General features: G+C 38.6%; 1 protein-coding gene across 4 annotated transcripts in view; it reads right to left on the minus strand.

The window, feature by feature from the left end:
• LOC121353422 (amyloid beta precursor protein) overlaps positions 1-12,529 on the minus strand; it is a 207,373-nt gene that overhangs the window by 72,490 nt on the left and 122,354 nt on the right. For 2 of the 4 annotated variants that reach the window (XM_041467268.1, XM_041467267.1), the window contains exon 7: positions 3,467-3,634. The exons of the other annotated variants lie outside the window; for them this stretch is intronic. In XM_041467268.1, the coding sequence (XP_041323202.1) occupies positions 3,467-3,634 (168 nt within the window). The remainder of the gene's footprint in view (positions 1-3,466; positions 3,635-12,529) is intronic. 4 annotated transcript variants of the gene reach the window in all.

Here is a 12,529-nt window from a genome sequence, read left to right on the forward strand (position 1 = left end):
TACTAAGTTTCAGGGTTTATGCAAGGAAGGAGGGAACTGACAACACTGAACCCTCTTGGTTCCCTCTGTTGTGAGCCACAGAAATTCAGTACTGTCATAAAGTTAAAAAAACCCACTTATAAAAGATAATTTTAATGATATGTCAAAATTTTCAAAAACTGACTGTGTCACCAGAGTTCAACTCACTCTCACTTTGAATGAGGAACAAATGAAAACACGGTGAATTCCACTGACATCAGGCTCTGACGGCTGCTGGAGCCGCTGGGAGAGCTGTCTGAGAAATGAAGTACATTTAAGAAAATGTATTTTCCCAGCTTTTAAGTTCCCAGGTTAAGAATTAAACATTAATGTACTATCAAGATAGCACTCATTTAAAACAAACATACTTTCTGTAACTTTAAGAATGTTTAAAGTGCAACAATTAACAGACAAGTAAAAAAATCCGTACAATAGATTACTTTTTAGTATAAGACAGAAATCTTTCCTTTGGTAACAGTAATATGTTCGCTTATTCTTGTCAATATATACTCATTCTAAGGCCATTAAATCCAAATTAAACATCTGACAGATTCTATGACTTCAAAGAAGCCATCATGGACAGTCACACAGTAGAAGTTTGAATCATTATATTGAACAGAAACCATGGACAGTAATGAACATTCTTATTAAGAACCAGTAGAGACTGAGCAGGTAATCTGACAGGCTGAAGGAATTGGTAACATCAGCCTCAAGCCTTCTACTTCTAAGGCAATTATCTATCAATTTCCAAGGAGTTGAATGATAAATTAAAAAAAAATATGACACCAGCAGCTCCTACCCTACAGATAAATAATTTCCATCAGACCTCAGAGCACCAGTCAAATTCACTCAACGTGGAGGGAGTTTAGGGCTTTGCACGACAGGACCGTCCCACCTTTCCAGATCAAAGCAAAGAGACTTAGCAAGAAAGCAGAATAAAACATGCTCTTTTAAACTCTTTTTTTTTTAAAGAGTAAGTGTTCAGGATATTAGTACTCAGATTTCACCGTGTATGGGTATTTGTGATAATTGAGCATCCTCACATTTTGGTTCAGTCCAATTCCAATTTATTACCAGAAAATCTGACTCACATCCCACACTTCCACCCTTTGCCCACTATACAAGAGAAACCCAATGCTATTCACTATTTCATATTACTCTGTAAAATCTAACTAGTTTATGCTGAAAAGCAAACTATAGCTAGATAAAGGAAAGATGTGCTTTAGCATCCATCTTTCCTCCTGCCTTGATTTTTCTTTTGTTTTAATAGGACACAAAGGAGCAAGAACAATCTGAACTTTGGAGACAAAAGAAAGAATGGAATAAATGCATTAATAATAATGAAGTGGGGAGGAGAAGGCATAAAAATCAAATACAAAGACTAAAATAAGGGCGATGATGGGAGGAAAAAATGACAGAAAAGAACCAGAGTGGCCTTGATGGAAACTATTCTTCGCTGTTTTTCTTTTCTTCTGTGAGATTCGGGTGAAAAATGGTGTCTGTTCTACCTCCTTCAGCAACATTAGATTAGTACTAAACACAAGACATCATTTCAGTGATTATATTCAGCACTTCCAATTATTTTCATTACAATTTCTATTCAGCAAAAACATGAAGAATAAGGAGAAACAGCATGGTGAGACTGAAACAGTACATGAAACTAAAAGAAAATGTTACTTCAGGAACAGAAAATAGGTGTATAGATGAGGGTATAGAACACACCGACAAAACATTACAAACCACGAATAAAAATACAACTGAAATAGCTTAAAAAGTGTATCCTCATAGACTCAGCTGTTGTTTGAGAAACTACTGAAGGAAAAAAAGGCAGAAAAAACCCCTATGGGAGATAAAGAATTAGTTTGAGTTGTGCAAATGAAGTCAAAGAAGCTCAAGTACTCAACCTAACTCCATTGTCCTTAAAGAGAAAGTGACTTAGACCGAAAATTGTGACTTCCAGAATAAACCAAGAGAATAATGGAAATGGTAATAGTCTTGACATTGTTTTATTGAAATGAATCTGAGGGAAAAAAACACCCAGCCAGACAACTTCCATGAGACAAAGCAGAATTTCCTGAGAAAAAGAGAAGATCATTTATCTTCCCAAAGAGGCTGCAATCAGAAACAAATTATGTTTTGCATCTCTGGAAACTCCTTACCTAACACAGGAACTTAATGGTTCAAAGTGTTCCTCAGTCAGTAAATGCATTAGACCTCACTCTAACCTCCTGCACAGATCTCACCTTTCACTACATCTTCTGCCTTGTTGTAGGAGCTGATCACAGTTCATGAAGTATCCTCCTCACTCCCATTATGGCAGGTTTCTCCACATCCCTTCCCTGGAGCTTTGCCATGAGCAACTCCAGAAGACACTAAGATAAAATGCTGCTGGAGCACCAGTTCAGCAATCCTGGTTCCAGGACTGCTCTTGCTTCTGCTCCAATAAAATACAGGTCAGCTCCTCGGCTCCATGACACACACAGTACCCCTTTCTGGGGCTCTTCACTTGTTTATGTACATTTTTAACCCTTCCACTTACTGAAAATGCTCCTGAAAAGGCCAGGTTTGGAAAACCTTTTACTAAAAGGAGCCCTGAGATGCTGGTTTGTGTTCTGCTCCTCCATGTCCTGCGAGCAGACAGGGCAGTGAGACATGTACTCACTCTTTAATGTCTCAGATGTAAATGTCAGGTGACGCTCTCTCAGGAGTACGTGCTTGCAAAGCAGATTGGGAGGAGAGTGTACAAGAGGCTCTCAGAACAGAACCCATCTGATAAAACTAGCACCTAATTGATCAGATTTAGTGGTGTATGGTGGAGAAAGCCACCACTCTCAAACAGTGCAAACACCATTTTTTCAGCAAAAACAGCCATTACAACATATGGTGGAGTTAAAGTAAGTGGGAGGTGATTCGCATCCATATGCACCACAGCCCTTAGGGAAACATAAAAAAATCAAATACCATTTCTCCCCTTTTCATTGCAAACACACACAAAGAATTCAACCAAACTAAAACCAAACTAATCTGGAAATACGCATTCTAATACGCATTCTAATTCTAATTCTAATACTTTTTAGATTTGGAAAAAAAAATGGTCAGAAATACATGAGAATACACTGTTAAAAATACGAACTATTTTTAAACTTACCTGACGATTCCCTAAAGTTAGTGTTCTTTCCTGCACGTGCGTTGTACGTGCACACAGACACATGAACACCAGTACATTTTGACAGAGAATAGAGAGAAGATGGGTGCAAAGGCCTCACCTGAGGAGGTGTTAAGCTCTCAGAGCGAACCTACAGTGCCAAGAAGTCACCCACTACCATGCCAGGTTAGCAAGAGGCCAAGGAAGAGCGAGTGGTGAGCAGAGGTGTGGACAGACCGCAGCTGGGGTTAGTGTGAGCCCAGGCCCGCTCCCCGCAAGGTGGGTGCCGGGGAGCGCACTTACTGATGCTGCCACAGACCGCCATGCAGTATTCCTCCGAGTCAAAGTTGTTCCGGTTCCCGCCACAGCCGCCGTAAAAGAAGGGCGCGCACTTTCCTTCAGCCATGTCAAAGTACCAGCGGGAGATCATCGCGCGGCACGGCCCAGTCTCAGCTTGCTCAGAGCACACCTCTATTCACAGGAGACCCGGAGGAACCAGATTTAGCATGGAAATGGTATCGGCTTGGCTTCTTAATTAGGTGTCTCTCTGTGTCCACACAGGTGGGGAAAGGACATGCACCAAGATGGTGCTTTGGAAGGAGATGAACCAAGATGGTGTTTTGAGGAATAGGAAACCCTTCCCCAGAGATAATGGAGGTAAATTTTAAACTGACAGAGATTCCTGCCACAAAGTCTCCTTAGCCTACCAATATCTTATGTTTCTAGCAACTTTATCTGCGCACATTAAGAGGTGCTGCCCTGAAACAAACGTGGAATTTCATCTGCTTCCAGGCCAGAGGGGTAGAACCACCAACTGACTGGGAATTTTGCTGATAGACCTGGGTGGATTCCTGCCCAAGCTGCTTATTTGGCACCTGAAAGTAAACATCTGAATGTAAGAGACACATTTTGTTTTGTTCTTTTTTAGCTCTATATACCCACCCTGACCAAATTATACAAAAGAAAACAAATAAACAAACAATTGTTAATACATTATAGTGGAAAACAAATTCACTTTAGACACCTATTTAAATGTAGCCAGTGATGAAGAAACTCCCTTTTGCAAGCCACCCAGCACAGGGTTTTAATTCACAGTTCGCGGGCTCACATACATAAAATTACTGCTGTAACTTGAACCATCCATGGGAGGAAATCTCACCCCCAGTGAATACACCTACAGGGAAAAAATTAAAATAATTTGTGCTTGTGTTCACTGTGAGCTGCTACAGTCTCTGCCTACATTCTGCAACACAGGGAAATCTGAGGGAAGAACCAAACCACACAAATTAAAGGAAGACAAAGCAAATTCTGCTGGCAAATTGGAGTTCAGCCAATTACACATGTAAACATATTTTAGCAATAATGTTCCAAACAGACAAAACTAGTTTTATCTCTCACTGTGCTGCACAAGTAATTTCAAATACACATAATATTAAACCAATAAACCCCTCATTTACTTTCATCCCACACACTACCTGGCAAGCCAACTGCTACATGCAACTAGAGGCTTTTAAATTCTCTGCATAAACTTGAATTTTGTGGAAATCACATTCCTAAGCATTGAAAGGTAAGAAAAAATATCACTGCACTAGCACTGAAAATCCCCTGCATGTTCATCACCTCTCAAAATATTGGCTGCAAAGAATCCCACTTTTCAGTGTCTGTCCAGATCCATCAATTCACTATCCTCAGAAGCACCACTGCTTATAAATAGGTTTTTATTGTCCAATTGTCACTGGCAATACAACCCACATTTCCTTAAAAATACAATACAGGTACAATCTTGCATTTAACTTATTCATGTATTCTAACTATAAATAATGTCAAGAATCAATTTCAGGAAGCATACATTTAGTATGAGAGAAACTGATCCAAGAGTATGCAACCATCAATGATGTTCTAAAAATCCTGCACTTCTGTATGAAGAAATTAGGGGGAAAAGAATACTGAGTTTTTCACTTGGAGAAAAAAACCAAAATAAGTATCATTAATTGCACAGCACATCAACTACAATTAATTGTATATTACCATATGATTAATTATAGATCATTTTTAGCATACAAGTAGTTCTCCTGGTTTATTTTAAAACCAAATCCAGTCACACTACCCAATTATACAGTCAAATCTTGACAAAAAGCTATCTTTGCACAGTCTTGGAAAAGCTGTCACATGTAAACTAAAAATTAATAGCGACTTCTGACATAAAACAGACATGTATAATCAAAAGAATTTTTACTGACAGGAAATGTAATTTCTGAAAATACAAATCGCTCAACAATTCAACCTTTCTTATTTAATGCTGATTGTAGGCTAGCCTGTAGCCACACAGTAAGCACCTTCTTGGTTTCCCTCAAAACATTTGTTTTGCTATACAGACCTGATTTTATTTTGCACTGTTTTCAGGTTGGAAACTGTTTACAGATTTAGTCTGAAATTTCCTATAGGTACCTCTCCCACAGAAAAAGTAACAGAGATTCGAATGTGCAAAAGCAAAGGTAATTGTCCATCAGATTGGACACTGGAATTGTCTCATTAGTGAACTAAGTAATTTATGCACATGAAGATGCACTTGACAAGTGTTCAGTAAACCACAGAGTAATATATTAAAAAGAGCAAGCCAGAAGCTTTGAAGCCCACTGTTGTGGCCATCGACAGGCCCCCTTCCTGACCTGTCACCGCCCATCAGGGGAGGGACATCCTTCCCTCCAGCCTACACTACCAACTCTACTGCCCTTGGTGAGACCTACATGGTACTTAGGTCACCACAGAGAGAAATGTTCTATTGTCTTCTAATGTTTATGACCTAAATGGAGAATAAACAAGAGAGGGGGAAGTGCTCTGGTTTACTGTTTCATGACTGCTCTTTTTGAGGGAAGTGTGGTGCCACTTCAGTCTAGGAAATGTGTCACTGCTGTCCCTTTCCCAATGTTACCATGCCCGTCTGCCATTTTCTGTAGAGAGCTCAGAGTAGCTTTCCTTCACCCCTGCTTTGGAGCAAAGGTACATTTTTAAACCAGCTTCTATTACTGGGCAATGGTGCTGTCACTCTTGTTTGTGGGCCGGATACTCCTCCTGTGCCTCTCTATATCCCCATCCATCACTTGTCCTTACAAAAAAAAGCCACTGCATTTGGTTCTCAGCTGCAACACCTCAGCTGAGAAGACAGGGAAATGAAGCGCTGAGATGAGAAATTTAACAGGTTTTCTTGGGCTATTAATCCAAACACCACTTCCCCTTCCTTCTGCTGCTGCCAAGTATAGCAATTAATGTCTACAGGGGGTGAACTATGGTATTTTAGCAGATATTAGGAGCAGGCAGGCAGCATGCACTGCTGTAGTGGGTGGGTTAAGCTAAATGGCTCATCAAAAAATTAAAAGCTGTCTTTGCTTCATATTTTAATTCTGTTGCTGAAAACTGAGGCAAAGATGAGTTACTTTTTGCAAACATGCAATTCAGTTTTACTTGATACCACAAATAATTTGTATGCAGTACAGCATCAACAATGAGTTTTGCTTTGTTTAAGGAACTTACTCTTCCTATTACATACAGGTGGAGGTATTATAAAAGAAAGGCCTTATGAGATCAGGCCTTGCTCTGCTGAATTACCAGCTGGCCTATTACTTCTTCTAAGTGCAGCTAGTTAAGTTCCCATGTGAAGAAATCTTAAGAATAAGAATCCCTTCGCATAAAAACCTATTCTTGTAGAAAAAAAATAAATTTGCACCTGCAATAAACAAGAAATCTGTCCCATGAGATTCAGATAAGAAGATATGTAAACAATCCAAAATTAGGGAGATTTGATAGGCAGAACGCCAGTTACTAACCAATGAATTGAGCAGTAAGAAAACTACTAGCCAATTGGAGTAAAACACTATGTCTGTGAAAACTGTATAAAAATTAGTTATGTGAATAAAGAATAGGCTTTTCTGCATAGAGAAACTGAGTCCCATCTGCTTACTAATGCAACACTTCCCCCTCCAAAGACAAACTTTTGCCTTTAGCTTCAGAAATTGGATACAATTAAAGAGGACAAGCCTTTGCAACAACCCAGGTTCATGAACGGTTGCTTTGAGACACTTCAGAGTTTTCAAGCTATTCTACTCCAATAGTCAAATTTCTCTCATCCTGTGTCCTAAACCACAGGTGCCAATATCTCTATTCTCCAAAACCTTAGACACGACAAATTACTTTTGAGATAATCAGGAAAATGTAAGTCAACTTTCCCCACTCCAAGCTTCTTGTACTTATTTCAACATGCCATGGCAAACCCAGTTATTTCTAACCAAGCAAGCACCACTCCCTGAAGGACAGTGCTATGGTAAAGCTTGTTGATTTGCTTTTAAATGAAGTAGTTGAATACTTAAAACTAACCAGTTACATTAAACATTGGCACAGACTGTGTTATTTTTTCTTTGAAAAGCACACACTTCAGCACCCTAGGAAATACAGTCTTTAAGTATGTGGACATTGATTTATACTGACTTTATACAAAGTACTTCCCTAAGCATTCATTTACCAAAATGCTGTAAGTAGAGCTCATTAGAATTTATGTGCAAACATTTTAGATATTTTTGATGATCACTTTTTACAGAGGGAAATATAAAATATGGTTCTGAATGTCAGTTTAGATTTTTCATTACCATTTATTTTTACTGCTACTTGAAGAAAACCAATTTCAAATCAAAGTGAAATTATAATTTCTTTATTTCTAAGTCTCAACTCCATGCTTTTTTTTTTCTCTTTTTTTCCCTAACAACATTTTCAATTGAGAAATTGGAAATAAAACATAAACTTCTAACAGGGAGAATAATTAAAGCTACATTTACATATTTCTACTACTGAAATATCAAGTTTATTCAATATTTTTTCAGTATTTTAATTTATTTACATGATCATGAGAACTAAGCACATTTAATACTGGCAGTCAGCCCCAAACCTTAAATCAGAAATTAAATTTGAAGAGATCTAAGAAAAAAGGGACCAACAGGAGGAGTTAGGCTACTAACTCTGACCTGTCTTGGAAGTTGGTTTCCCATGTCTAGTTCACACCTCTGAGAAACCTATTTACCTTAATGCTTCAGAAGAAAGATACCATCATGCTGACTTATAAATACTGCGAGGTCTTGATAAATATAGCCATGGTAATGGAAAATATATTGTTTTGATAAGCTTTTTTGTACTACCAGCCCTGCAAGTTTGAAGGTGATATAATCAAGCATACACAATTAAATCATACTGAGGGTCTGAAGGAGCCCATTAGCACTGATGTGTGTTTGCTGTCCATTCAAGCTGTGTCACAATCACACAGGACCTGAACACCTCTTAAATGAGGACCTCAAACAGTTGCTGAAGTATATAGGATCACATCTTTTATTTCAACATTTATATCTCACTAAAGAACAGAATAAGTAACTGACAAATGCAAGAGATGCCAAAGGAATAAGCCTCTCAAATGTGTACCATGAGGTATATGTTCCCCTTCTTCAGGCATTAGTATATAAAACATCACAAATGGAGTAATTTTGGCGCCCATATCTTCAGGAATTGAGCTGTAGTTTGAGGATATTAATATATATGTCCCTATAATAGTCTTTATTTTTTAAACTAGCTGAGAAAAATTAGGCAAGAGCAAATGCACTGTTTATCTTTGTTATACTTTGTGTTCTAAAAAGGCACAACTGTTTTTACTCAATGAATCAATCAAAAGGGAATATTTGAAGATAATTTCACTGAAACAAAACTTCCTCATTCTGAATATATGGTTAAAAGAGGCAACCAAATTTTAATTTGGGTATTCAAAGACAAGAGCTAATTTCAGAAGAGGCTTTTGGAATTAGGAGAAGACAGCTGTGAAGCTGGCACTTGCCCTGGCACTAAAGTTGGTGCACAAGCTACACAATTGCTAAAATGCTTTTTTACAGAGGGAAATTAAAAAAGCAAAATGATGACTTCTCAATGCAATACTGAGGACAGCTCCTCTAAAGCTGTTAAATACCCTTAAATTGTAATTTCCATCCTGTGTAATCAAGATTAAATTCTCTCTATAATGTTTATTCTTAAACTACTGCAAGGGCATATTTAGAATATATAAAACATTAATGGCATATTTGGCTAAAATACAAAGCCTTATAGTTCTGAAGCGGAACTAATATGTGAATTTATTTTTTTTTTATTTCTTGCACACAACAGAACTATATTTGGAACTAAAGTGCCATAAAGTTACCACTGATGGCCAGGAAGCAAACAAAAAACCCAGCTTGATTTCAGATCTAGGCTAATATAGTTTTATGAATTTATGTGTTTTAGAAAAGGTAATTTACACAAAACATGACAATTCTGCTACCATGGCATGACAGTGAATATGAGGATTAGCCCAGAAGCGCATTCCAGTCTTTTTACATGGCAAAATCTTAAAAAAAAATTTGCAATTAATTCTTCTCTAGGGAAACAGATTCTTGGTAATTTTTTCTGGCAGGATATATTTCAAATGAAACTACTCTCCACCTTCCAACTTTACATAAAGTAACACTATTAGTGTGTTTAGTATTTCAGTACTTTTGCCCTCAAACCAGAAAGGTAGTACTATGTTGCATCTCCATCAACAAGACCACCAGATTACAAAAAAGATTTCCTCCAATTACAATGTATAATAAAGTATTACATTATGGGGGAATAGCTGTGCTTTAAATTAAAATGTCTAATTAAAATCTATAAATGCAAATCCATTAGGTTAATTTTATCAGCTCTCATTCTTAACTTACAGTAGATGATCATTCTTAATGAAGATCTCATAGCAAAAAACCCCAGTGGATTTATGTGTATTATTCATATAGCAACCAATCATGTTTTCTTGGTATGAAATGCAATCACACTTCATCCCTCTCCAAATAAAGCATACTGCATAGCCTTGAATGCAAGGAAGAAGAGTAAAGAACTACTACTACATTACAAAGATGATAACTTTATGAAGACAAAAAGTAGCCCTGGTAAGCTGTGGATGCCCCATCCCTCTAAGTGTTCAAGGGTAGGATGGGCAGGCCTTGGAGCAACCTGGTCTAGAGTAAGGCATCTCTGCCCATGGCAGGGGGATGGAACTGGGTGATATTTAAGGTTCCTTCTAAACCATGCCATTCTATGATTCTGTGAAAGTGGGGCAAAGCTATGGAGTATGGAAAAAAAACCCCAATTAATATAGCATACACTACTAATATTGTCATAAAATTCCCAGCTGACAGGTCTGCCAATCAGAGTTAATCTCTCTTGCTTTACAATATATAGTAGGAGTCACTGAATGGATTTCAAGTCTTTCATTTAAAAATCTTCAGGAGAAACCACTCATGACTTATCAATGACACTAAGACCGATCTACCATACCAAGACCAGGCTACTTTTCTCTTGCTAGGAAACTGGCGTACGGTCTCTTGTAACTCCAGACAGTAAATACAGTCAAAATGTCACACGAAGCAGCACTGCTCAGATCGTTTCCTAACTGCCTAAAGAAATCCAGCTCAATTAGAGAAAGCAAAACCAACTGATATAGGGTACTACTACACTGCTGGAGGAGGCAGGTGAGGCTTATGCTGCTGATTCCCCCACATCTGTTGGCAGGTGTGCAGAGAAGCTGCCACATGTTTTGTTCCAGGCCGCTGGGCTGACCCCACTGCTCTCCTCTAATGGGATCTGATTGACTATGATGTTGATGAGAAGCACTAAGCCAAAACTGCTTATTCTTTGTTGTATTCCAAGAGAGATTGTATGCCAAGACTGACTTTTCTTGTTACCTCCTGTGTCCTTCTGATGTCCTGTGCAGAAGGACAGCAGAAATAAAATCCCAAACAACTGCACATGATGGGGGAAGCAGTGCTCCTGCTTGCCTCCATCACCCTCTGGAAAAATCACGGGAAGCCCAGATCCTCAGGAGCAGCTCTGCAACATGCACAACACCATGGCAATGATTGCAGAAATTAAACCACTCCCTCACCTAAATCCTGGCCACCAAAGTCACTTCCCTTGCTCCACACAGAGACAAAAATCAAGAGCAGGGCTTCATAAATGAGCGATATTTTCTTCAGCACAAATTCAATGCTAACATCTCTCCATGACCAGAGGTGAAAAATGAGTATTTCACACTAATTTCACCATCTGAATCCCTGTAATCTCAGACCCATAATCGTCTGGATTTAACATCTGAAGCCCAGCACGAGCATATCCAAAAGTTTAAACTGGGTCTGCTGCTACACACCATATGAATTCAGAATAAAGATCATCTTCACAAAAGGTAGGAAAGTGAATACTGGCAAATACTGTGCTATGGAAAGTTTATTCACACTTTTTAATAGACACATAGAAATGGGGTTGCTGCAGAATGAAAATACTATCCTCCCACCAATGGACTTTTTTCATTCTCTAGGAAAGATTAATTTCCTTTTCATTGAAAATAAGTTTGCAAGTGGTTCTGTTATTACTATTTTCATGATTCATTAAAATATGCACAGAAATAAAACTGCCTGAAAAATTGATTCTACAATAGCTCAAGTATCTTTAAAGTATACCACTGCATTACGTTTTTTAATTATTTATGGCTGATGGCAGCCATTTCACTGATTTGGCAGAGAAAGGGCTCAGTACCAGCCCACAATTAGATCCTAACTTATGGCTTTACAACCGTTGTCCATTTGAAAAGCAGCTCCTCTCAAACTGGATAAACCCACTCTCTGTGTTCTTTAACGCTAAAGACATAATATTAGTTACAGCCTCATAAAACTGGGTGTAAAGGATTGTGAAGAGCATCCTTGGATGTTTTAGAAGTAGTGCTTGGGCAAGGCAGCCTGGAACAGAGCTCAGTCCACATGAATGAAGCTCTGACACTTCAATCCTTTTAGAGAGGCTTTCAGGGTGTCTCCACAGTAAACCCCAATTCTTAATACGTATGTTCTCAACAAGGTCCCTCCATCTCTTTCATTTACAATGACGCTGTCATTTACAATGACACTTGCATCAGCAAGATGCTCACCACTCAAGTTCCTATGCTGGATCTGCTGCCTGCACCAGGAGGACAGGGACCCTGTAGGAAGCCTTCTCTTGTGTGTAGGAAGGTAAGCAAAAGCAAGATTCAATGCTATGTCATTTGGACACTTCTACTTTAATAAATAAGCAAGCACTTTGCATAGTGCAGCTCTGTCAGATACCACTTACTCTCCAGGACAGTCCCTACACCATGGGTGCCCCAGGAAGGCTGAAGGTCAGGAAGCCCAAAGGCTTGTGGCAGAACTGTGCGGAAAACTTGTATTGGTAACAGATTGTCCTCACCTCACTTGAATGAATGCATATTTTCCTCACAGTCACCCAAGGTGGGAAATATTAGAC

This window comes from Pyrgilauda ruficollis, unplaced genomic scaffold, assembly GCF_017590135.1.
Source record: "Pyrgilauda ruficollis isolate IOZ18807 unplaced genomic scaffold, ASM1759013v1 scaffold204, whole genome shotgun sequence".
Taxonomy (NCBI): domain Eukaryota; kingdom Metazoa; phylum Chordata; class Aves; order Passeriformes; family Passeridae; genus Pyrgilauda; species Pyrgilauda ruficollis.